This window comes from Sander lucioperca, chromosome 23 (assembly GCF_008315115.2).
Source record: "Sander lucioperca isolate FBNREF2018 chromosome 23, SLUC_FBN_1.2, whole genome shotgun sequence".
NCBI classification, from domain to species: domain Eukaryota; kingdom Metazoa; phylum Chordata; class Actinopteri; order Perciformes; family Percidae; genus Sander; species Sander lucioperca.
Window position 1 is genome coordinate 16,176,266 of NC_050195.1, and position 27,904 is coordinate 16,204,169.

At 41.8% G+C, this 27,904-nt stretch overlaps 1 protein-coding gene and 1 long non-coding RNA gene across 2 annotated transcripts; one reads left to right on the forward strand and one right to left on the reverse strand.

Annotated features, from left to right (window-relative positions):
- Positions 1-1,071: 1,071 nt before the first annotated feature.
- LOC118494398 lies at positions 1,072-16,498 on the forward strand. The gene is made up of 5 exons (XM_035998306.1): positions 1,072-1,205; positions 4,789-4,897; positions 9,956-10,075; positions 10,334-10,412; positions 16,374-16,498. Exons 1-5 carry the CDS (start codon positions 1,108-1,110, stop codon positions 16,463-16,465), a joined length of 498 nt encoding a protein of 165 aa, XP_035854199.1. The 5' UTR covers positions 1,072-1,107; the 3' UTR covers positions 16,466-16,498.
- LOC118494399 lies at positions 15,603-27,137 on the reverse strand. Its single transcript, XR_004896532.1, has 3 exons — positions 27,002-27,137; positions 21,935-21,937; positions 15,603-15,613 (listed from the first exon to the last, which is right to left on the reverse strand). It is a non-coding gene; the product is annotated as an uncharacterized LOC118494399 (long non-coding RNA).
- Positions 27,138-27,904: the final 767 nt, after the last annotated feature.

The following is a 27,904-nucleotide window of genomic DNA, read 5'->3' on the forward strand; positions in this document are numbered from 1 at the left end:
GGTTCACAATAAATTTGCTTTTAAACATGTTATTTGTTTTGCTTGATTTGCTAAACTCTTAGTTGGCTAAGGAAGTTTTATTCTGACCTTTTTAGGGCTTTATGTCGACAAAATGCGACAAAAGTCGAAAAAAGCAACAAAAGTGTAAAAACAAAGCAACGGAAAAGTTGAAAAAAGCAACAGAAATTACGAAAAATGCTTTGAAAAGTTTCGATGAAACAGAAGCATGTCAAACTCTACAAGTCTGGCTCTTGATGTGATTGTCATGTGCTCGGGTAGTTTTTGCCATGTTAATACTTTCATTACTGTGCTCACCCATGAGTGAAAGACAGCAGTCTGTCCAGAGCTGACAGGGTGGAAGAGTTTAACTGGGATCACTCTGCATCATTATTATATTATAAATGTGAGATGGGGTGGGACATATCGTCTTTTGTAGAGACACGACTGTCGAGAGTGCTGAGCAACCAAGCAGAAATGAAGCTGTATGCTCTTTTGGGGGGTGTATACTGGAACAGGCTAAATGACTGCTGCAGTAAATGTTTCTTTATATTCTGTAATTTCTTTGATCACGTAGGAGTTTTTTGTCTCAAAGACATTGGCACACTGTATACCATGTAGGTGGGAAACGTGTGCATCTCTTCTGCTCTATCACATACTGCCACATCTTTGCAGCCTCTCTTTATTGTTTCTTCCTCTGAAGCAAATTTGAAATTTATGGGAGGGATGGGGGGAGGGGGAGGGGTAGAACTTTGGCAATGGTCATGTGCTTTACTGATAATCAAAACTGGGCTTTTTCCTTATTTTTTTGTTGCTTTTCAATGTTTTTGGACACTTTTTTGACGTTTTTATCGCCTTTTTTTGTTTTTTTTCAAATTCTTTGGGGCTCTTTCCGACCTTGGTCGCCTGTCGGACCTCCCTACATAGTTGGAGCTCTCAACCCCCCAACCCAAAATTACGCCCTTCCTCTGAAGTAAATTGAATTAAGGCGGTTTCCTTTTCAGGAAAGCACATGACCATCCTGTGATTTTCTGTCTCTCAGTCAGCTGAGCTGTTGTCAGTATGAGTATTAAATCCTGGCGAAACCTTGCTGAGGCATTTTGGAGCAAAATGCATCCAGTCCGTTGGTTTGTCACAGTGCTCCTGACAGTTGGCGCCTCTGAGCTTTGTTGTGCCGGACCACTCCATGCTCAGTGCAAAGTAGAATGGTATGCTTTATTTCTAATGTACTTTGGTAGATGTGTTATGTTTGGTTTTTGTTTTGGTTTCATACAACTACTTAATATTGCCTAATTCTGCACAAATCGTGATCATATAATAATTAATTAAATCGATTATTAAATGTACTAAAGTATTAATGTTCTCTTGGTATTGGCTTTTTGTTTCATGGCTAGAATGAATGTAAGCCACTGTTTTTAGAATGCCTTTGTACTCCACTCTGTATTGGTATGAATTGAATAGATACTTTCTGTGCCAGTTTGCTCAGTTCATATTAAGCACTACTGCAGTGCACTAATCAACAGGAATGCCTTGCAATACAATGCTAGCCCTGTAGTAAGTTTTGCCTTTGTAAAGCTTAAAATGACGAGTATTTGATTAGTTTGTACCAGAGGTTTTGGTTCAGGTCTTAGTGATATTTAGCAAATATTCTGTTAGGTGTCATTCCATTAGTGTGGATAAAGGTTATTTCCATAACAGTTTTACTGTATTTGGCTCATTATAATGTTACCTAACACCTGTGGTTAATGCATTAATTAATGAGTGTAAAAAGTGACAGATTTACTTACTGATACTTTTTATCTTTCAGTGTTGAGAGAATTTAGAGTGACTTCTCAAATGTTTACCATATATGCTGATCTTTGCTGGTTGCTGCTTTTCTTGCAGCCAGTTTGTCCATTGGGTGGCACAACAGGGAAGATCAGGAGGTCATTTCAAAGCAGGATGTATGCCAGCAAACTCCATGGCAATTAGATTTTGATATTTCCAGTGTGCAACTGGAAGTTATGACTGTCAAGACACACCAACCCAATAATCGTCCGTCAGACAGTCTGGCGAGGTTGGTGACTCGAGTCTGTTTGGTGTGTTCCGTGCCGTCGTCTGTCGGCGGGGCCGTCTGCCTTCATTTTGGCCGACCTGACTTGCTGGGTCGGAGGGCGGGCAGTCGGACTCACTCCACCAATCTGATTGGTGGAGTGCTAACCCGGAAATAACGAGCGGGATGAGTGACGAACGCCTCAAAATCTGACGAAAATCTTTTAAACTGACCTTTGTCGATCTGAAATGAAGACAGATTCAGCAACTGTATGGCCTATTTCTCGCTTAAAATGCTTTCAGAAACACGTTTCAGTGAACTATTTTCGTAAAATAAGAGATCGTATTTCGAACAAGCCGCTGGAGAAGCCAGAACCACGTGACGCGGTCGTCATTTCCGGTTTTCACTTTTTGTATCGTGTCTCGCGCACGCGCAGAACGTATGCTCAAGATGGCGTCGCTTCGGTCTGTTCCGAGGCACTTTTTGGACCTGGGGGAGCAGACTGATCAGTCCGACTGCCTTTTCTGCCGATGGTCAGCCGCCGGGTTGGTGTGTCATGGGCTTTACTCGATGTGAGTCGCGCATGTGCAGAACGGCCGCCATCTTTGACAGCTAGCTACGGCAACACGACTTGGACGAAGTGCGAAAACAAGTCTTTTCACCCAGGAAATGCGTGTTTCTTCCTCGGGTGTTTTAATCCAAACCACGGTCATTTTGGTGCCTCAAATTAACTGTCGTGGCAGAATTATGCTCACTTTTTCTGGCTAAACTGAACTACTATGGCCCCTGAAAGGACCATCATCTGTTTGTAGCCAGCTCACAGTCACCTATTGGTGGCTGAACACAACTATCAATTGCTGCTGATACGACAGACACGCCCGCCGATAGGGGGAGACAAACAAGTCTGTTGTCCCGGGCCCAGGGTAGGGGGGGGCCCAGAACTGGGCCCTCATTAAATTACGGAATCATTTAAAAAAAAAAAAAAAAGAAATAGGCCTATTTGTGGAAAAAATATGTAATATTTGCGTTACATAAATGCTTTTTATTTGTTTTCTTCCTAATTGTCCTTGAAATAGTGGTCAAGAACCCCCAGACCCCCAACGCAAAAATGGTTTGGCCACTGATCAAAATTTGATGTTGTCATTTGATTTGAAGTTTAGTACAATCAAAATGTCCGGTCAGCACAAGTCCGGTGCTCAGAAAAGGAAAGAAAAGAGAAGAAGGAAATAGAGGCCTTAGAGATTTCCTAAACAAATATTTAGAAAAAGGTGGTGACGGTGAAGCTGGAACTAGTACCGTAGAGCAAGGTAAGAAACAGCGCAGCCAAAGTTTACGAGCCTTGTAACGTAACCTAACAGGCCAGCTCTAATGTTAATGTCCATTAGCTTGTATAAAAGCCTGACACAACACGTTATCTTTGACAGAAACAGTTGAATTTGGTAGCTCCGTCAGAGAGGATGAGACAGAGAGGAGAGAGATCCAGCTGCAGTCAGGTGACAGAGAGAGTGATCACACACTTAATTTCAGCGAGAGATGAGAGGAGAGGAAGAGCAGAGGAGAGGAGAGGAAGATCAGAGGAGAGGAAGATTAGAGGAGAGGAACAGGAGAGGAAGAGCAAGGGAAAAGGAGAGATCTGAGCGTGGGGGGCATCTAAGATTATCTCGTCCCGGGCCCAGACAAGACTGTCAGCTGGCCTGACGACAGAGCTCTGTAACTGGTGTTGCGGAGCTCTGTAGCGGCTAAACACCAACAGCACATCTACCAACTGCCCATAAAAAAATAAAAGGAAAATAAAACATATATATAGAGGCCTATATTTATATACCTATGTATGTATGTATGTATGTATGTATGTATGTATGTATGTATATGTGTGTGTGTGTGTGTGTGTGTGTGTGTGTGTGTGTGTATATATATATATATATATATATATATATATATATATATATAGACCCTTTCGGGTATCGTATCGCGTTGGTCAGTAACTATGTGGTTTGTCCATGTGGTGTTGCCGTAGCTGTCACAGATGGCGGCCGTTCTACACATGCACAACTTACATTGTGTAGGGACAGTGGCCTACAAAAGCCACTTGAGGCCATGTGTATTGCCCGACAATCTAATCTCATGAGCAAAATGGAACTTGTAAAAGAAATTATCATCGTGTTACAGTAAAATCAACTCCTATCTGACACTTTCTGAACATAAACACAATATACTGAACTTTATTTTATTTTACACGTTGTTTTATTTCTATATCAACTGAACTTATTTAGACATTTCTGATGTGCCCAGTCATAACAACTGTGAATGCATTTGGGGATATGTTGGGAAAAAACATGAAGTCATGTGATCATCTTATTATTATGTAATTTAATGAACCAGCCAGTCAAATCAAAGAGCAGGCCACTGAGATGTCATTTCCATTGTGAATGGAAAATATCCTTCAGCTGAGCTTCAGCCCTGAACATGGACTGGACTGAGACAGTAATCCTCATAATGAAGAGCGTTGGTCTCACTTTTACACACTTTTTAATTGGCTCAGGCCATCTTGACATAACCTTTTTAGATAACCTGCTTTAAGCAGGTTAACCTGCGCTTCGTTATGAAGACAGCAGAAAGCTGTCATGTTATTAAAGAACAGCACTCACAACTAATGTCCACTAGATGGCACCAATTCATTTACAATGCCCACTTGAGTTGTTTCAAGGCAATCAACACATTGACCTAAACAGTGGACTGTGCTTGTTTCTCTCATGCAGGTACTTTGGGATACCATGCCAAGTGGTTTATGAATCCCTGGTCTCACAGATTAAGAAGTGGAAAACCATGGCTGGCTGCACCATGGGAGGACAGAGGTGCCTTTACAAGGTGTGTGTGTGTGTGTGTGTGTGTGTGTGTGTGTGTGTGTGTGTGTGTGTGTGTGTGTGTGTGTGTGTGTGTGTGTGTGTGTGTGTGTGTGTGTGTGTGTGTGTTTCAGGTCAGCCTGGTCTCACAGAATTCCGTGAAATTATCACAAACTGTTAACACCACATTACGTGGTGGTGGCACAGAATGTCTGAAAATTCTGTGTGGCTACCACGGAAAACAATTCCAATGTAAAGTCAATGAGAAGATGACGTAGCATCAGGAGCGACTACGGTAGCGAGTAGTATGAATGCCCGAAAATCCGCATAGGGAGGTTGGTTGGGGTGGTGGATGGGTCAAACACAGGACTTTAACCCAGGAGACCGGGGATCATGTCCCGCGTGTCACGTTTCCTAAACCCAACTGTCGCTTTTTTTCTTTTACTAAACCCAACCGTCCCGTTGTTGTCCCGCATCCCATTTTTGTTTTCCTAAACCCAACCATCCCGCGTGTCATGGAAACGTAAGCCCACCCACGACCTTTTCCTTAACTTAAGGGGCAGTGTTCATTTCACTTCTGTGGGCCGTGTTTATTTCACCCACGCCTGTCCCGGATGCTGCTGAACCTTTTTCCAGACGGCAGTGGGGTGAACAGTCCATTGGATGGGGTGAGGGGTTTCTTTGTAAATGTCCTAAATGGAAGGCAGGGGGCAGCCAATGATCTTTTTGCTGTTCCCTCACCAGCTGCAGGGTCTTCCAGGCAGACGTGTTCTTTTATGATTTGTTCTGTGTTTGCTCCTCTCTCAACTAATACACAAACAATGATCCTGCGTCTGTGAAATGATATGATAGCTTTATTATTACATTTACAATTAATTTACAATTTCTATTTCAAAAGCATACACACAATAAAAGGAAAACCACCAAAACAAATTAAAAAAAGACAGCGATAACAATGCTCCCACATAGGTGACTGGTATAGCATATATAGCACTGATCCTAAGATCAGACATTTACAGTTGTACAATTACAGAATTGCAAGAATCATTTAGACAACTTTTATACATCAAATTCCTCAGCATACCAGAGAACGTGGGGACTCCATCATGACAAAAAAATTCAATCTTACTACACCTCCTTGGTTTACTGAGCAATACACGCATACAGTCATTATAAGCAACTCTTAGCTTATTGGAACATGGAAAAATTGCATACAGACTGCGCTTGCTCTAGCGCTGGCTTTTATTTTTCCTTTGTAGGAATTGATTAGTTGCAAATTAGTTTGCTACACTCAAGACAGTCCATTTAATTAAACACCACAAGTTTGTGTTGGTTCATGGTATTTATTTTAGAATCCGATTTTTTTTTTTTTTTATTCATTTAGTCTCTCTCACTCCCTTTTTCTTTGGACTCATGTTCTTTTATTATGGTCACCTATTATTAGGGCCCGAGCGCCGACAGCGGCGAAGGCCCTATTGAAACTGAAGGAATTGTTATTAGGGCCCGAGCGCCGACAGCGGCGAAGGCCCTATTGAAACTGAAGGAATTATTATTATTCTTTTTCCCAGCAAATGAATTGGCTTTTTGAGGGGCTTAACATATTCAAAAACTCACCAAATTTGGAGGTCGCATCAAGTCTGGTGAAAATTTACGTATTTTAAGGGTTTCGGGAATAGGCGGGCAAAAATGGCTCGCTATTATTTATTATTATTATTATTAAAAGAAAAACTTTTCGTCTGACGGTGTGGGCGCGGCGTGGCGGCCATTTTGAGTGTTGAGCGATGAACAAATAAATTGTTGTAACTTGAGTGTACGTTGTCGTATCTGCCCGAAAATTCTCAAGATTGACAAGGGCCATATTTGACTTTTGGTCATAGCGGGGGGCTGGCAACAGGAAATGCGCCTTATATGACAAACATCATCCGATTTACATGAAACTTAGAATTGTGTGAGGTATCAGTGAACTCAGCAGAGAGTTGCTTCTTCATTGGTGATGGTTAGGCCCGCCCCCTATGGCTAAGCCACGCCCCCTTTCATAACATTTGAACGATTTAAGGGTGACCATTGTGTGATGTATCAGTGAACTCAGCAGAGAGTTGCTTCTTCATTGGTGATGGTTAGGCCCGCCCCCTATGCTTAAGCCACGCCCCCTTTCATTACATTTGAACCGATTAAGGTAGACCCTTGTGTGAGGTATCATTGAACCCAGCAGAGACTTCCTTTTTAATTGGTGATGGGTTGACCCGGCCCCTATAATTTAGCCACGCCCCTTTTTATAACTGGTGACCCATTTAAGGAAGAGTCTTGTGTGAGGTGTCATTGAACTCAGCAGAGAGTTGCTTCTTCATTGGTGATGGTTTGGCCCGCCCCCTATGCTTAAGCCACGCCCCTTTCATAACATTTGAACGATTTAAGGTTGACCATTGTGTGAGGTATCAATGAACTCAGCAGAGAGTTACTTCTTCATTGGTGATGGTTTGGCCCGCCCCCTATGTTCAAGCCACGCCCCCTTTCATAAATGCTGACCCATCTAAGGTAGAGTCTTGTGTGAGGTATCATTGAACGCAGCAGGGAGTTCTCTTTTCATTGGTGACGATTTGCGGTGTCTGAGTGCCGCGCAAATGCACGGTCGCAAGGAGCGGCGACCGCCGGTGACCCCGACGCGCGCAGAGGAGCGAGGGCCCATCCATCGCTGCTTGCAGCTTTAATTATTATTATTCTTTTTCCCGGCAAATGAATTGGCTTTTTGAGGGGCTTAACATATTCAAAAACTCACCAAATTTGGCGGTCGCATCAAGTCTAGTGAAAATTTACGTATTTTAAGGGTTTCGGGAATAGGCGCACAAAATTGGCTCGCTTGCGCCCCCTACAAAGTTAAAAAAATGCAGCACCTGCAGTGCGTTTAACGTAGACTCACGAAACTTGGTACACATATGTGTCATGTCAAGATGTACAAAACACGTCATTGGAGCCATACCCTAAACCCAACAGGAAGTCCGCCATTTTGAATTGAAAGTTCGAAATTAGTGCGATTTTGGCCATTTCCACATGTCGTACTTTAACAAACTCCTCCTAGAGATTTCATCCGATCAACTTCAAATTCGGTCTGTGCCATTTTAAGACATTAAAGATGAAAAGTTGATAAAAGAAAAACTTTTCGTCATAGGGCATGGCCGTGGCGGGGCGGCCATTTTGTGCGTTTCGCCGCCGAAACAGGAAGTGGGTGTAACTCGAGTGTACATTATCCAATTGGCTCGAAACTTTTCAGGATTCATAAGAGTCCAACCCTGAGGACAAATAAAGGCCGATATTTACTTAAAGTCATAGCGCCCCCTAGTGGCAACAGGAAGTAGGCCTAAAAGTCAAGGTGCTATACTTTAACGAACTCCTCCTAGAGATTTCATCCGATGTACTTCAAACTTGGTCTCTATCATCCCAACACCTTACAGATGAAAAGTTATTAAAAGAAAAACTTTTGGTCTGACGGTGTGGGCATGGCGTGGCGGCCATTTTGAGTGTTGAGCGATGAACAAATAAATTGTTGTAACTTGAGTGTACGTTGTCGTATCTGCCCGAAAATTCTCAAGATTGACAAGGGTCCAGGCCTGAGGACACCTACAGGCCATATTTGACTTTTGGTCATAGCGCCCCCCGCTGGCAACAGGAAATGCGCCTTATATGACAAACATCATCCGATTTACATGAAACTTAGAATGTGTGGTCTACATGTGATAAGGAGCCGGCCCCTATAATATAACCACGCCCACTTACTCAGGCCACGCCCCCTTTCATAACATTTGAACTGTTTAAGGTAGAGTCTTGTGTGAGGTGTCATTGAACTCAGCAGAGAGTTCCTTCTTCATTGGTGATCGTTTGGCCCGCCCCCTATGCTTAAGCCACGCCCCTTTTCATAACATTTGAACCGTTTAAGGTAGGGTCTTGTGTGAGGTATCAATGAAATCAGCAGAGAGTTCCTTCTTCATTGGTTATGGTTTGGCCCGCCCCCTATGCTTAAGCCACGCCCCCTGTCATAACATTTGAACGATTTAAGGTTGACCATTGTGTGAGGTATCAGTGAACTCAGCAGAGTTCCTTCTTCATTGGTGATGGTTGGGCCCGCCCCCTATGCTTAAGCCACGCCCCCTTTCACAGCTAATGAACTGTATGGCGTAGAGTCTTGTGTGAGGTGTCATTGAACTCAGCAGAGAGTTGCGTCTTCATTTTTGATGGTTTGGCCCGCCCCCTATGCTTAAGCCACGCCCCTTTCATAACATTTGACCCATTTAAGGTAGACCCTTGCGTGAGGTGTCATTGAACTCAGCAGAGAATTCCTTCTTCATTGGTGATGGTTTGGCCTGCCCCCTATGCTTAAGCCACACCCCCTTTCATAACATTTGAACCATTTAAGGTAGACCCTTGTGTGAGGTATCATTGAACTCAGCAGATACTTCCTTATTCATTTGTGATGGTTTGGCCAGCCCCTATGCTTAAGCCACGCCCCCTTTCATAAATACTGACCCGTTTAAGGTAGAGTCTTATGTGAGGTATCAATGAAGGCAGCGGAAAGTGATCGCGCCATTGACCAATAAAAACCTGGTCTAAAGTCAATAGCGCAGCATTTCATTGTTATTTTAACAGCAAATTAGTGAAATGCGCTTGTTACACACACAGGGAAGCACAGCAGCACACACACATGCAAAAGATTAAAAATAAAAATATTACGGTGCAAATCCGCCATCATAATAGCAATGCTCCAAGGTACAAATGCGCTTGGCTTTTAAAGGGAATGGGAGATGACACTCTGATTGGTTTATTGCATGTTACACCCCAAAATACACCTATGAATTAATGAAGACACTAAGTACAACCCTTTTGATCCATGCGCCTGGTGCAGGGATGCTTTTTTCCGCCGTCAAACTAGCAAAAGTAGATTTGGACACGCCCTAAATGCACCTGCGCCAGGTGCTTCACGCCGTGTGCTTAGATTGTTAAAATAGGGCCCTTGGACTACATGCATGTCTTTGGTCTCTTTTGAAATGTAACACTCTTACTTTTCTGCAAATATGTTGTTTTGTCTCTGCAGCTGCAGTCTGCCTCGGTCCACTTTATAGCAGCTAAACACACCACGCCCTTTAAGAGGTATGTGGACGACATCAACTTCCGGCTGGTCTCCTATCACTTCTTCACTTGCTGTCACGTTTCGGTAGGTGTTCATTCTCCTCTTGTTCATTATCCAACTAAACTAGCTAATTGTCCATTGTCATTCAACCACTGACAACTAATGGGAAACAGTGCTTCCTCCTTGTCCTGTACCACTTTCTCTTCTCTCTCTATTTCTGTTACCATCAGTTTGCTCTCTGTCTCAACCTCTTACTGTAAAGTTTTTTTTTCCTTTCATGCTATATGTTTCTGTGCAGCTTTGTCTTTTATGTAACACATATAGTTGTACATCTGTCTGTAGGCCATGTCTGTCTCTGAGACCTGGTATGCCATCAAAGACCACGGCACCAACTACTGCAACCTCTACAACCTCATAGAAGGTAAGATCAGACAACAGTACGGTGATTAAAACAATTGACAGCCTTTTAGTAACCATTCACCAGGGGTCTTTTTAGGGTTTTTTTAGGCCAAGGACCCCTAACCTGAATGAGAGACGGAGCAGGGACCCCCTACTACATATATTCTATAAAATTGAGTTGGATAATAAACTAGGCCTACAATAACATTAAGGGCAGGGGTGTCAAACATATGGCCCGTGGGCCAGAACCGGCCTGAACAAAGGGTCCAATCTGGCCCACTGGATGACTTTGCAAAGAATGAAAATTGCAGAGAAGTAAGTAATTCCAATTCCAAATTGACCACTTTGATCTCAGAGAATATCCAAGATCTTTTTCTTTAAATTTACGACTTTAATCTTAGAAATCTTAGTTTTTCTCAGATATTACCCCTCTCTGCCGGGTCCGTAACATTATTCTTTTTTCCTACAATGGCCTTAGAATGCTGTCATAGCAGAAGCAACTTGCGTTTGCCAACATCAAGCTGATAAGAAACTCTGTGGCAGATTAAGTTTCTGATCTTTCTGGAGAGGTTTACTGGTCTGGCCCACTTGAGATCAAATTAGGGGGATGTGGCCCATGAACTGAAATGAGTTGTACACCCCTGTTGTAAGGTGACCTAAAGCCTTTATACATACGTTGTATTGTCCCCTATGATACTAAGCTACATATTCATACATCATCATGTTTTAATGTCAAACATACATGTGGAAGGCACAGTGAATCCTTAAGCTCAACTGTATTTGTGGATGGCTACCATAGTGGCTACCTTACTGGTCAGTACATTACATGTCATTTTAGCTGACGCTTTTATCCAAAGCGACTTACAATTGCTATATATGTCAGAGGTCGCACACCTCTGGAGCAACTAGGGGTTAAGTGTCTTGCTCAGGGACACGTTGGTTGATGTATCACAGTGGGTTTCGAACCCAGGTCTCCCACCCCAAAGGCATGTGTCATATCCACTGCGCCATCACCACCCTTTATGTAAGCGTATCATCAATGTTGTTGAGGTTGTTGTTGTTTTTTAAACCTTGTTGTTGTTTTGATCTCATATTTAGTGTCATATTTGAATAAGGGCCCGAGTCACTGTTACATAAATGCCACAATGGCAATCTTACTAGACATTTTCTGTAACACCTTTAATACATTTAAATTGAATGCCGTCAAATCAATGCAAGGGCTTTTGCAGAAAAGAAATGTAATATGCAGAGAAAGACTAAATGTGCATCTTGTTTGCCTGATAAAGATAGCAGTAGTATCAGTATTATGCTCAAAGGAACTAAAATCAGATGAATACACTTTGAAACACTGTGAATGAGCTCCTTTATCATTGTTAGGGAGATTCTCATGCCAGATTACTCTATACAAATAATTTCCCTCTTGCAACCAACAAGAGGGGAAAAAAAACAAAAAAATAAAACTTGAACAATAATTGACTCATTGTGTCCCAGCTGTCTTCTAATTATATTTTCAACTCTGTACCAACTGCATGGACAAATAAATGAATGTCAGGCTAAATGCTTTAAGTGCATGCAAGCATGGGGGCAATTAAGAATGAAACCGTCCCAACTTAACGTCTTGTCATTCTGACATTAAAAAAGTAGGCATTCATCTTATGAATGATGAAACTGATGAGAAAATGTATCTAGAGATTTACTAGTGAGAAGTGGGGACAAGCTAGCCTGGTCCTACCAGACTCTCGTACATTTCATTTGTACAGAGAGTCTGGCCTCTCTCCATTGACAAGTGTTAACTTCCTTGAAGGCGGGTACTCTGTTGAAGTTTAAAACTATTGGATCTGCCCAGAGCCACTCTGGATCTGCCATAACCAATCACTAATGTTTGGTCGTGACGTATGCCATGCGCATGTGCAACAAGAGGGGAGACTGTCAAGGCTATTAGCATTAGCACCGCTAGCGATAGCTTTAGCCAACTACTTCACCACTAACGGAGCGAGCTGGAAAATCAAACTGTTCCCAAACCCCATGGGGAGGAGGGCCACAACATCATGGCCACCAACAAAACTCAGCAAAGATTGTTCTTGCTCGGGCTTTAACTTCTGGATATTGCTGCCACAACAGACCGAATGGCTTTGCTCACATCTTTCTAGTGCATTTCCTCAACGTCATCGTTCTCAGCCACTCCCTTTGTTCGCTGATTGGACCGGTAAATATTTGACCGGAGAAAACCTAACAATATACCGCAAACCCAGACGAAGTACTGAAGGGAAATGAAAATTGAACAGAAGTGAGTAGGAGGGCGGAGGGTCCGTGTACTTGGTGGCCAACGGATTTTCGTTTTGAAAGGAAAAAAACAAAAACGAAAAACGGCCAGTTTCCCAATTACCATTAGTAAATAGGAAAACAAAAAACGGAAAACAACCCATTATTCATTTTTTGTTTTGATATTAAAAAACAGAAAACGAAAAACAATCTCGTTATCCGATTGTCTTTGATGTATTTGTAGATGGAACTCGGAAATTAAAATACGTGTGTATAAGTCGTATACCTTAATTTTGCATTGGTATTTTTTCGTGACCCGGAAGTTACTCCCGCCACGCCCTTCAATAGCATTTATTGGCCAGTACCGCCTGTAAGATCCGTTCTGTGCATGCGCATAATTACGTAGTAGAAAACTAACAATGTCCACGTGCGATTTACAGTCTATGTTTGTACCATGTGTCAACCATGGATGTATTAAGAGAACACTTTAACACTTTACGACCAAACATTATAACTTTTTTATTAAATCTTTTTTTATTAAATCTTTATTATACAATAGTCATAGCTACAAACATTCGAAACTTGTCACTGATCCAAAACCGTGTAGCGACATCGTTGTTGTGTTGTTTACGTTAATGTTTTTACCTTTAATACTTCGTCTTGACTAATAACCATAGACTGTCTATTATTAATGCGATGAAGTGTAAACGTACATAAGTGTCCTTTTGAAGATGGGATGACAGCTCTCCCAGCCACCACTGCTGTATACCACTATAGTAGCTACATGCTAACGGCAGTAAACACTATAGTAGCTACATGCTAACGGTAATTTTAGCTGGCAATGTTGTTAAATTCTCCCCAATTCCGGGTCACATTCCTGCTGAAACATGTCCGATTGTGTAGTGTTTGGTTCAGAAGCCTTTATCTGTGATTTTTGATGTTAGGAAGTGCTGCTTCGTTCCACTACAATCTAACGTTAGCATACTCATAGCTAACTATTGTAGCTGCATGCTAACGCGACATAGCAGAGCATATATAGCTAGCTATGTACGTATGTAGCAGGACTTTGTACCGTAAAAATCACCAATAAAGGCTTCTAAACCAAATACTAAACAAATACAAATACAGTAAAGTGACCGGAATTAGGGGTGAAATGTCCAGCATTGAGCTACATAATAGTTTGCTAGGAGTTAGCTGGTCTCTCACAGAGATCTCATTTGTAGCCCTGTTTTACCTGATACTTTCATAAAAGTACAAACACATAAAGTGAGAGGTATACACATGCTTAAACTTTATTAAAAGCATGGTTAACCTGAAGCAGGACGGAGTCATGACTTAAAACACCAAAGCAAGGCTTCTAGCTCAGGCTAGCTAGCGTTAGCAAATTACCTTCAAAGTTGCAAAGAAATGATGAAACGTAAAATTTGAAGCCTTTATTTAATTTGCTACATGGTGTTGTACTGGATGGCCAGACGACCCTCCGTATATCATTAACAGATACTTTAGGCAACTCCAGCAAACACCTTGTAAACTTCATCTCTGCCATCATAACGGTCTACTGTCACTGTCTAATGTTTTCTTCCGGTAACCAGGAATGTCCAAACATCCTTACGCCAATGCGTGCATAGAGCTGTGAAGTTTGCCGGTGTTCGCGCAAGCGTAGAACTGATCAGGCAGTGCACAGAACGGATTTTACAGGCGGTACGGATCGGGTACTGACAAAGGAATAAGATTTATACACACATTTTAATTTCCGAGTTCCATCTACAAATACATCAAAGACAATCGGATAACGAGATTGTTTTTCGTTTTCCGTTTTTTAATATCAAAACAAAAAACGAATAATGGGTTGTTTTCCGTTTTTTGTTTTCCTTATTTACTAATGGTAATTGGGAAACTGGCCGTTTTTCGTTTTTGTTTTTTTCCTTTCAAAATGAAAATCCGTTGGCCACCAAGTACACGGACCGCGGAGCCAGGCTAGGGACAAGCCCCTTATGCTTTCCCTCAATGATCATTGATTAAGGCTTCAAGGGCAACATACGTTCCAGAATCACTGCTCTACTTTTTTTTTTACCACCGGATGCTTTATTTCATGCAAACACACAGCTTTTTCCGTAAAGGTGCTGTCATGTCAGAATGAAGCCATAAAGGGACATTTACATAAAATTCAATTATGTCTGAATGACAAAAAACATTATTTCAACAACTTCATGAAGCCAGCAGTATATTTCATACCTGAAAGGGGCTACCATTTATCAGTGTGCGCCATCTGCCCATCCTCTGAGGTCCGCAACTTTGATGTAATCCTGGACTCCACCCTCTCTTTCCATACTCACATCAAATCCATCAACAAATCAGCCTTTTTTCACCTTAAAAACATCTCCAGACTCCGACCATCACTCTCTGACTCCGTGCAGAAACCCTCATTCATGCTTTCATTACCTCCTGTTTGGAGTACTGCAATGGAGTCCTGCCTGGGGTCCCCAGAAAAGCCCTAGACAGACTCCAGTATGTCCAAAATTCGGCCGCCAGGGTCCTCACCCACACCAAGACCTTGCAGCACATCACCCCAACCCTCATCCATCTTCACTGGCTCCCAATCAAGTCCCGCATCACATATAAAATCCTCCTTCTCACCTACAAATCCCTCCATGCCCTGGCCCCAAAGTACCTCTCCGACCTCCTCCATCCATACACCCCACCCCGAAACCTGCGGTCCTCAGACGCTGGCCTGCTCTCCATTCCCCACAGCAGACTCTGTACCTTCAGAGACAGAGCCTTTACTCCGATTCTCCACCGGGGGCATCTGCGCTGCATTCAGGCTGTGTTCCGGTTTTGTTCCGTCCTCCACCACGCGCCATACCACACCGGGATTGCTCAGAAGCGGAGCTTCTTGCTGCCCGACTCACATATTTTATTGTCTCTACAAGTACTTTACAGAACAATCAGATGTTTATTAAGCTAGTATGTACCTTCCACTCCAAGCTCTCTTACAGTTAAACTCCATGCCTTCTCTTTTCTGGTGTTGTCCTGATAAAAAGAATCTGTAATGTCAATTATGTTTTTCCACTATCAAGATGAATCTCTCGTTGTCAGTGGTGTTGTAGAGGAGACATAAACAAAATTAGGGGGGGTGGGGGGTGGGTTCTTTTGGTAATTGACTGGATGCTCTCGCTGTTTCCCTTCCTGCATGGCTGTCTGAACGGCCCGTGGCTCGCGTAGCTTTAGCGGAGCAGAGAGCCGCTTCACGCACGCTTCTGGGACGCGCCTTGATGCGGCTGGTGGAATATCAAGCATTGTCTTGAATGGCCACGATTGCTCGCGGGGGCTGCAGCACCTCCGGAACCGCGGTCCGGTGGATTTTTGAGCCCAGTGGAAAATAGGGGTTAGTGTTGCATTCTAATCCCTCTGGAACGCCCTTCTTGCAGATATGTGCAAAGCTACATCCCTGGACATATTTAAAAAAAAAAACTCCTCAAACACCACCTGTTCACCACAGCCTACAACCTATCTTAGCTTAGCTTAGCTTAGCCCCAGTAATTCTGTAAAGTGTCCTTGGGTTTGGTGAAAGGCGCTATATAAATAAGTTATTATTTGAACATACAGTATGACATTCACATTTACACATTCTTGTACAGTTCTGCCAGTTCTTGTCTTCATCTGTGGACCGATGCGCCTCATACCTGTTTCTCGTTGTCATGTCATGTCGTTTGCTGAACAGGAAGTGGTCTAACTGAAGCCAGAGGTTATAAAGAGGTCACCAGTGACTTCCTGTGTACCCAGCGCTCCTCTGCTAACTGCACCGTCTACTGACTGAATATCTGGGATCACCAGAGACCATCACAGACCAACATAGAGCTTTTATTGTGACAGGAAAAAAACGCAAGTGGATAAAGTGTTGTATTCTCTGACGGTTGACTGTGTTCCGGCATTGGAAGCCCGTGTCTTTATTTTACAGCTAAAACTGGCAATATAAAAAACCCTTGGTAACACAAGTTTTGATTTTCTTCTCTTTTTTTTTTTTTTAATGGCTAGAAGAAGACAAAACAGACGTTACCTGATTGCTACTTTTCTTGTCTGTTTTCCTTATGCAATAAATACACAATGAATACATCACTTATTCACTAGTTTTAAAAAGACTTGTAATGTATTCTCACATGTATTCTTATACAATACTAAGTTCATTTAAGCTAAAGTACTAGCTTAAACATATTCCAACTATGACATGAAATCTGCCTGATGATGATGATGATGATGAAGAATAATTTTATTTTGGTTAACATACATGAAAGAAACTATTATTTATCACAATTTGCCACAGTATCTAACCCAAAAATGAATAGGCTGAAGCCAAGGCTTATTTTTGCCTATCCTATCCCATAATCCGTATAGAATCACCCAGAAATTCAACAAAACTAGCCAATTAGCTGACACAGATTATGAAAGGCCCTTAGAATAACGTATGAAGACTGACTCAGATATAATTAATAGTAACTACCAAGTGTAGGCGGTTTATATAAGACATTCCTGTCATAGTTGTGGTTCTCTGTTGTGATTTTTCCTGTTTTTTTGTATTCATTCCCTGTGGGTTAATGTTTCCCCGTCATTTCTTTCATGGTTATGTGTTACCTGAGTTTTTTCTGTGTTCTCTGTTTGGTTTTCCTTGTTGTTCCTTGTTTCCTTACATATTTTCATGCTTCAGTTTCCTGTTTTACTTTGTAGTTTCTGTTTATCCTGTGTCCATAGGCATGCTTTACAGGCGGGTGAAGGGGGGGGTTAAACGAAAAACTGTAAGCATAACAAAAGAAATGTGGAATGAACTGTTTTTGCTTTCTTTCTCTGTTGTCTGATCGTTGTAATTACATGACACTTTTCCTGTGTAGTTCCGAATTATTCCCTGCATCCCTTCCTGTGTAGTTTTGTTCCTAGTGTTTTTGTTTTTTTTACCTCCTTGCTTCAGGACACTTTTTGTGGTAGCCATTTAAATTAAATAAACCTTTAATTAAAAAACCTTACGCTGCCTCCTCGTCTTAACTCTCTGCATTTTTGGGTCAAAACCTGCACAAATTCTGACAATTCCCGTCAAATGTTAAAAACATATCTTTCTGTTTCAGAACTGTTTTTTAAAAATATATTTACATATATCAAACAAACACAGGACTTTCACTAGGGCGACCGGTGTTCATGTCCCATGTGAAACTAAAAGTCAATGTAAGGGACTTTTTTAAAGGTCCAGTGTATAACGTGTTTAGTTGTTCATTATCAAAATCTGTGTTGCCCATTCACAAACTTGTCCTTTTTCATGAATATTTACCAACACCATCAATTCCAAGTATTCCTTTTGGCTTGAAATTTTACATTTGCCTTCGCATGAACTGGGGTAGACGCTCTATATTCATGTGCCATCTTGAAATACATTAGCCCGTAAGGGACATACAGGACATACTGCTACGCATTTTGCGTTTTCGCTGTCACATGATAAACTCACAGGTGCAGCTAATGGGTATTGTCACTTCCCGGCCCCAGCAAGTTTGAAGAAGGAAACATGGAGGACCACATGTATTCAAAATCCAAATTTCAGGAACAGGAGTCTTCTTCTTCGCCCAGAAAAAGAAACAGGATATTGAAAAGAGCAAGAGACCGGCTTTTTGAAGCATGAAGGCTACCGTAGCTGTAATACATACTTTGAACTGCGTGATGCGAGAGAGTTGATTGCGATATATGATCTCAACGCTAGATGGGAGAAATTCCTACACATTGGACCTTTAAAGTTACAGTATGTATAGGCTACCTAAATTCATTTTCTTACGTAATGTTTGTAAATTACGCCACAAACTTAAGTTACATAACTAACAAAGTTAAAAACCTGGATCTTTTCCTAAACCTAAACAAGTAGTTTAGTTGCTAAAGTAGTTTTGGTGGAATTCAAAACGGGACTAATCTGCACGTTAATAAATGACCCTAAAGGGATACCCAGAGCGTTAAAATGTGACACCAAGGGGTCAGGACCAAGCTGCCGTATTTTCAGAGTTGGGAGTCAGAATGTGTTTATATATATTAGGGCTGTCAAACGATTAATTTTTTAATCGCGATTAATCGCTGAATTTCTATAGTTAATCGTGATTAATCGCATATTTTATCACATCATTAAAATTCTATTATTTTGCATTTCAGAACAGTTTTTAAGTACATATTAACAATCGAAAGCTATTTTTACCAGTGTATCTTGATTGGGAAGCAAATGAATGCAAAGAAAGTTACTTTATGAACTTGATTTTAAGATTTGTAATTATTTATTTACTGTAAACAAAAGAAAAATGTGTGAATCTGTCGTTATCGCACAATTCCTCCAAGTACCTAACTAAAAAACTAAAAATCCCTATCCTTACTAGAGTCAATATAGTGTTTAGTAACTCCTAAATAATGTTGATTACTCACCGACGTCCAGTGATCACCAGTTCTCCGTGTCATACAGGCTGTGTATCCTTGAAAACTACTGTCCCCCTCGACGGCAACGAGACAGGTCAGAACATACCAACCATAGTACGTCTTTAAGACCCGAGTCCTCTACGATGCTGACAGGTCTGCAGTTAGTTGCCACCCGTTTCGCAAGAGCTGTAGTAATTTTTTGGGATTTGGTTTCATCCACAGGTCGGCAAGTAGCACTCTCCAAAATAGTGCTTTGCCTGAGTGGGTAGCATGCTAGCGGGTAGCATCATGTTAACTGAACTACTATGCTTAGCTCCATAGGTGGTAGCTCGAGCTTGACGTGCTTTGGTGACATTTTAATTTGGCTTTACACAATGTGCATATGGATTTCGACTTGTCTACGAGCCGTCCGGGAATTTTGGAAAATAAAAAGCGCCATTCAGGATTTCATTGCTGCTGTCTTTCTCCATCATGCCTGCAGCCTGCAGCAGCAGGATGTGTTACGAGGAAGTGGCAGCTTGTTGACGGTGCTGCAAAGGGTCAAAATAGTAGCCTCTTAGGCACAACGCAAAGCCGAGTGAAGTGTAAAATAAATTAATAAATGCCGGCATGCGATTAATGCGATTTAAAAAAATTAATCGCATCGCGTCGGCCCTTAATCGCATCGCCAATCGTTAACGCTGACAGCCCTAATATATATATAAATGCATGCTTCTCATTATGCATATATACAATACTACATTCCTTTTTGTCCTCTTGTTTTATTCATTTGCAATACTGTCCACACAAATTGTATTACTTCATTTCTATTTTGTTTGTTTATATTTTAGCCCTATATCTCAACTTGTTTGTTTTGTCTTAGTTTCAGATTTAGCTTTTACTTGAGTCTTTTCCTTTTTAGTCGTTTAGTGAGAATTTTTGGAGGTGAGGCCTAGGATTTTTATCGCCAGTGACTACTTCTCTTCTTTGTGAATAGTCCAGAACTTGTTTTGGGGTGTATGAAAACATCTGGAGGCCATTTGACCGGTTTGTAAAAGAAGAAGAGACAGGAGCTGCAACTGTGATACTGTCATATCATTTTGCTTTTAGGGCATTCCATTTGTACTCGGAACTCGGATTTTCCAAGGTCAGACTCGGAAACACGCCCCCCGATCTTGGCTTTCCGAGCTCGGAACTCGAACAACCACAGAGTATCCCAAGCTAAAAAATCCAACATGGCTGCTCCATGCATCAACAGTTGTGAAAGCTGTAGTACAGTTATAAGCCCTTCTGTGTTATTTGTGTCTCACTAAATCAGTCGTACACACAGTCCTGTCCAACTTCTATCTGTAGACATGTTGTTATGCTGTTTGTATGCACAAAATCAGTGTAATGGGTTATCAACTGGCATTGCTAACAATGGCTAACCTGTAGTTGCAGTAACCTGTCTTGTAAATGGAATGCATTCAACTCTGGTGTGACATCATTTCCAGCTCCGGCTTCCAAGTTCCGAGGTAAATGGAACGCACTATTTTTGTTTTTTGATTGTTGTAGTACGGCAGAGGTTGAGAGAGAAGTGAACACACATTGGAGACTAAGAAAAGGCAACATTTACATTCTAAAAGAGTTATGAACCGCAAAGGTATTCAGCTAATCAGTTTAGCCCTAAGCATAATGGGAAATGGGGGCAGAACTTGTTGCTGTGACAACAACTCCAGGTTTGAAGAAGTGAAAAGTCCAGGTGTGTGTCACATCATTAACCATCAAACCAAGCTAGAACTCAGTTCTCCATGTATAAAGAAGGGTCCAGCTTCTGTGTTTATGAATGATTTCAATCTTCCTCGTTCATAGATAGATAGATAGCTAGATAGATACTTTATTGATCCCCAAGGGGAAATTCAAGGTCCCAGTAGCTTAAAGACATCACACACAACATACACATACATCATAAACAGGATGATAAAATAACAAATCCACATGAATAATATGGACAATAAAAGAAAAGATACTAAATAAAAAATCCACATGAATGTACTAAGGGATGTATAAGCATGGTAAGGTGCTTTATGAGAATGTGTCATGGTGGTAGGGCAAATAAGTCCAATAGTGCAAGGATAAAGTTTAGAGACCAGCATTAAATATGGACAATATAAGAGAAAAATGTAAACATAGTAATATAAAAACTATAGCAGTGCAAGGATAAGGTTTTAAAAAAGACAGCATTAAATATGGGCATTATAAGGGAATAAAGTAGACAGTATGATAGACACAACAGTCAATATTAGAGGTTTGAAGTAATAGGGTTACAGCCATTGTTCAAGTAATGACCACCAACTCACCATGTATTATTTTCAAGTCTGTGCTGTGGCTCTGTCTGTCTACTAACAGCCAAATAAAGACTAAAACTTCATTTTGGGTCTGAAGTCACCAGGTGAAAGTTTGATGATGTCTACCGCCTTTCCTGTTTGTTCTGGGCCCTTGGTAAAAAACAGTAGTGAAAAAAGAAAACAGCACGCACCAACAAAGAGCCACCTGATGTGAATCTAGCTGTGGATGGCGCTCAGAGGTGAGTCGCAGTCTGACGAGAGGCATCATTCTTTCTGACACTTAAACCAGTTTTCGCTCTTAAAAATGATGGTGGAGTGAGGACGGCCGAGGGAGCCACCGAGAGAAAATACACCCTTAGCTGCGTGTGGATTGCAGGGCAGCTTTTATTAAGGGAGCAATATGCTCAGCTGGGCTTTGCCATCCATCACCATCCCCCCCACACATCCTCATCCCCCCCCGCCGCCCCGCTGTGGCTAGAGCACGTGGACTTGGTCTCTTTTCTCAGGGCTAAGCAACTGACTGGCAGACACCTGTAACATCCTACACAACCTGCACTGTATCATTACAGAATTACTGCATATTGTATGTTTCACAATGCACAATAATACACATTTCATCTTGTGTTTCGGTACATTTAAATCAGTTTACCACGTAAAAAATTACAAAAGGTTTTTTTCATGAAAAAATTTCTTTTTTTTGCGGGAGTTGCTCACAATAACCAAAAACTCAAAAACTTTGTGTTGACTGAACTGAACGACACAAATTAGCGTTCCCTGGACTGTAAATGCAGTGTGAAAATATTTTTTTCTAAAAATAGATAGCAAAATATCACAATATATACTGCTAAGGGTACACACTGTTAGATGTATGGGGGCCGTGTGTGTCTTTGCTGTTATAGAGATTAACGCAGCGCTATAGAGATGGAAAAGGAATGACGTATTAATGGGCCATCAGCCTAAAAGAAGTATACAGATGCAAATTATCAAAGATGTTTTATCAATATTAATAAAGTTATGAATATGTGTATTCATAACTCGACCAAAATGACAAACAATCAAAACGGGGAACCACCCTGGAAGTCAGGGACCAATAATCAAACTGTGAAACAGTCTCATTAGGTGGTGTTCCCTGTAAAATACAGATCTTAACTTGGTTAATCTATCTGGTATTCTTTAAATGAACAAAAGGAAGGAATTCGAGCACTGACCTGTGTTCAACCAGCAATTATTACAACAGAATACACAAAACAATCAAAGACAACTGCTATTTAAAGTATAGTAGAATTTATTAACTTCAAAATCATCAATGGCCGATCAATAATTCTTTGATCAATTAAAACCAATATACCCTTTTTGAACTACAACAAAACCAAAGCAAAAACAAACCAGCATGTGATGAGACATTGTGTGTGTGTGTGTGTGAGTGAGTGAGTGAGTGAGTGAGAGAGAGAGAGAGAGAGAGAGAGAGAGAGAGAGAGACAGAGAGAGAGAGAGACAGAGAGCGAGGAGGAGGGGGGGTGACGAAACCCGGGGGTTGCTCGGTCACACCCAGATTAGCCGTTAGCTCATTGAAGCTAGGCTATGTGTTAGCTGCACAAAAGCTATTTAGCCTCAAGAGGGCGGTGGTGGGTTGTGTTTCAGCTCTGTGTGGCTAGAGCAAGCCGGTTAGCTTTCAGGCTAACGTCTTACAGACCAAAAGAACACACTAGCTACTTTGCTATGGGCTGGCGGTTTAGCTATTCACGCACGTGTTTGCACGTGTGTGTGTGTGTGTGAGTGCGTGAGGTTAGTGAAAGAAGAAAAGGGAAAGAAAGAGACACACTTAGATCTTAGTTATCGATAATGACCAGCCCTCTCAGTCACTTAGGTCTGGACTAACGTGAAATTAGGGCAGACTCTGAGAATTTCTTTTTGTGTGGTTCATTATAACCACTCTGGTGCGCTAAACAGCTGATTCTCTGCAGAGATAACACGGCTCTGCCGGTCTATACAGACAGGTGGCGTTCTCATCGCCTCGCAGCTGTGAACAGACAGACCGACGGAGATTATTATCTCACCGAACAGTAACTCCGGATTTGGATGCGTAACATCTGCGGACCGGCTCCACTGCGGAACGGCTGCGTGCTCCGCTGTCCATCAATACCCACTAGGTCCAGATTTGTTGCGGCACGGCTGCGGCCATGACTGACAGCTGTAGTCACAAGGACCCACAATATCTCGCGAATTCACGTAGAATAGAACCACAAAACCAACAACAGTTTGTTCCCATCCAGAGCAGTAGAGGGGAAACAACTCTGTGCTGTGTTTTCAAGGTGTAGTTCAGGGAAATATGATCCGCCGTGAGCACGGTGTATTTTATTTTGAAAATTAACCGGATTTTTATTTTGTTTCTGTGCTCGACTTCCTGTCCCGCACTATCTGCCGTGTGCTGAATTGCTGCGGAGCTCTCCGGCGTCCGGCAAAAATAGAAGCTCTGCGCATCTGCTCCGGAGGGCTGCGGACCGCCGGAGCCGGAGTAATTACAACACAACAAGATCTTTTTGGTTAAAATCAGGTTTAACAAAACTGCTGGTCCCAACAGCCCCCCTTTTTGCTCTGAAGAGCGGTTGAGTCCCGATCTTTGGAGCAACCAAGGACTGATTAGGAAAACAACAACGGGGAAACAAAATGCCACACGCAGGACGCAATCCCCGGTCTCCAGGGTGAAAGTCCTGTGTTGTTTGACCCATCCACCACCCCAACCAACCTCCTTATGTGGATTTTTGGCATTTCATACTACTCGCTATCGTAGTTGTGCTGTGATCACTATATGTGCTTCCCATTGAAATACATTAGTTTACATGTTCGTGCTGGCCACCACGAAAAAAACTTCCCTGTGTACACGAATCAATAGATTAAATAACGTGACCATTTCACGAACTGCCGTGAGACTGGGTTGATAGTACATAGTGTATGCTTACACTTAGACTGTGACAGGGTTAGGGTTAGGTATAGTGGAGGGTTAGGGTTAGGGTGTTCCAAGTGAAGGGGTTACAAGTGAAGTGAAGCCAAAGTGCTCACCGAGCTTACTGACTTCCGAAAGGTTCTCTCCCAAAGAATCTCACTGTATTCTGGAAATTCTCCCAGAAGCTGAACATCCAGTATAATGTTGGTACTGGATCATTCTGAAAATGGTCAGTTCACTGCTCATTGAAGCACGGAACTTTTGGAGACAGAGTGAGCATGACTGTGTGGCATTTCACCAGCCTTGTCCCTCAAAATGTCTGTTGGTGCCTCGTCTATGAAATCCCATTCAGAGGTCTTCTGCATGCTGCTAAAGACAGTTGTTACCATGTTTGACTAATTTTCCGAAATTGTGCTGTTACTCTTTATTACTTTAAAAGGGTTCCAATGATAAAACAGAAATTAGTGTCTCATATAACTTACTCTACTCATCAGACTTACATTGGGAGAGGGAAGTAGTAGGTCTGACTTCAAAATAGCTTCGGCTTTCAGAGATCACTTTTAATTGACAGTTTTCTGTCTGGCTGACACGTTTTATCTGCCCCTTCTGTGTCCGCATATGAATGCATTTCACTCCACCCCAATCTGTCCAATTTGAGGGCTACTTTGCATGCGACAGGCATTACTGCGCATTTCAATAATGTTTATCCAAGAGTAAAATGCATACTGTTTACATGTCAGTGTTATACCTGCATGTGTTTTTGTTGTTTTCTTTGGATTAAAGACAAAGAATTGCCCAGAAAATATACACACCCATCCACACAAACACTGTCTCCACCTCTCCCCTTTCTCTTTCTTTCCATCTCTCTGCCTCACTCTCCACTTTGCTCTGTCTCTCTTTAGTTCAAAGGCTGACAAATCCTTCCCAAACCAATTAGAGTGTATGTAAGGTCCTCAGGGGGCCCCCGCAGTGACAGTACAGAGTATGGAGTGGCAAGGGGTCTGAAGAGGCAATCACAGTCTGCAGTATTCAACAATATCAGAGAGGAACAACAATAGCAGGCCATAAATCAGCCCTGGAACAGTGAATAGACATTGACTTGTTTGATATGGGAAGACAAGAATATTGGCTGCTTGAAGCAGCAGGAAACATACAGATACAAGATCACAAAAACAGAGGAGGCCCCAACAAATGTACACAAGCATGCATGTTTACAGAAATCACTGCGATAAGATGGCTATCACACACACACACACACACACACACATTCTGATTATGCATGACGATGATTAGCTCGCTTAGCATGCGAGAGGTAGTGGAATGGGCCTGCATTCTCCAGAGGACACTAAGGGGGTAGCTCTGTCCGTAGGGACTTAGCTTGGGAAGGTCGCAGGTTGAAGTCCCTGTATGGACCAAGTATGGAGTGTGGACTGGTAGCTGGAGAGGAGCCAGTTCTTTACCTTGGCAGTGCCAAAATGCCCTTGAGCAAGGCACCAAACCCACCTATGAGCAGCCCCTTCCCTCTGTCATCTCTCCATTAATGCATGTATAGGTCTGTTTTTGCATGTGTGTATTTTTTGGCCTGTATGTAATGTAAATTCCCCTTGGGTGATCAGTAAAGTATGTCTTCTTGTATTCCAACACCCTACAATACCAACTTGGAAGTAATTACAACACAACAAGATCAATAGTGGATTTAAACTGGTGAAAAGAGCTATATAGAGTTATTTTGAAGCTGTGGAGTTACAGTGTGTTCAGTCAGCATGAATAAAACTAAATTGTGAAATTGAGTTTCTGTTCATTATTCAGGAGTCCTTTAGTGGCTGTTAAGCAGTGGAGCTGGATCCAGCAGGCTCCCTGCAGCACTGCTCTGATCCATCACTCAACCCTCAACAAGCTCATTAATCCTGACAGAACATGAGCTTAGCCAAGGAGGGTAGGAAGAGAGGGATGAAGTTCCACCATGATCCAGTGATGCCATCAGTGTTTGTGTGTCTTCATGAATGACAATAGTGCTGTACTGGACACAGAGACGACTGACTACCCTTATAACAGTTTGTTCTGTTTGGGAACATCTGATTTTGTATGCATGTGTACACATGTCCACTACACATACATGCTGTGACAGTTTGATAAAGGGCTGTCTCCCAGGAATTAGTTTCATATGCAACTTTTCCGCCTCAGTGATTTATGTTCAGTGACAGCTTTTAGTGCCAATGGAGGATGTAGTGGCACATTCATAAGTACCAGTGAAATGTGCCTGGAATGTGACTGATCATATCAAATGTTTGCTTTAGCCGTTTTCAGTTTTCATTCAATACGTGTGATAATTCTAAAAGGACTAATAGGACTCTTCATAGTTGTCGGATTCATCTACCAACCCTTTGTAGGCTGGCGCAGGTTTGCCTTTGACCAGCTCTTAATTATGCTGCTACAGTTTTAGACTGCCAGGGGACTTCCTTTGACACACTGAGCTCCCCTCTCCTCTTTCTTTCCATCTGTGTGCATTCATGTCCCAGTAATGCTTGTTTTTAACTTAGTTCTGGGGAGCTTATTCCCAGGAGTCCTTTTGTTTTCTCGCTTTGCAGATTTCCTTGGATCGTGGTGACACCCGGGTCATCGTTGAAGCTGCTACCGTGGTCCTGCTTGACACCCTCCTACGCCCTGCACTGCTACTACTATTATTTCTAGTCATAGTTATAGTATCTTTATTGTTACTATAATTGCCAATATTTATCATACCAACTGATATATCTATTATGCATCATATTTCTGTATTTCTGTATATGTGTGTCTACGTCCCAACCTGCAGCGGCAGATGGCCGCCCACCAAGAGCTAGGGTCTGTCCGAGGTTTAAAGGACTTTTTTTTTCCACTGTCACACCAAATGCTTTCACTTGGGGGGGAATTGTTGGGTATCTGTAAATTATAGTGTGGTCAAGACCTACTCTATGACACTGTATTGACACTGTAAATAAAGTTGAATTGAATTGCTCTGTGTCCACAAAAGATATTTAGCTAATGCCAAAATATTGCAAATTCACCCTTAAAAATTAAGTGAAGAGCAGTTTGTGTGAGTAAGCAATGACAAAGGTTTCCTCATGCGAGTAAGGAGCATCTGAGTAGTTGTTGCGTCAAGAGACAGTAAACAACATAAGCATTCACCTTCTCAACTTCCTTGCAAGATAAAATTGAGCCCCTGCAGTACGTTTAACGTAGACTAATGAAACTTGGTACACATATGTAGCATGTCAAGACGTACAAAAAAGCTAATTGGAGCCATACCCTAAACCCAACAGGAAGTCCACCATTTTGAATTGAAAGTTCAAAATTAGTGCAATTTTGGCCATTTCCACATTGTACTTTAACAAACTCCTCCTAGAGATTTCATTTGATCGACCTCAAATTTGGTCTGTGCCATCTTAAGACGTTAAAGATGAAAAGTTATTAAAAGAAAAACTTTTTGTTTCTCCTTAGACTTAGTTAATTCCAATTGCTATTCATAATGTGGTTACAATGACTACAATGAAATTACATATTTAATTTGAAAATGTCCTTACTTAAAGTAATGCA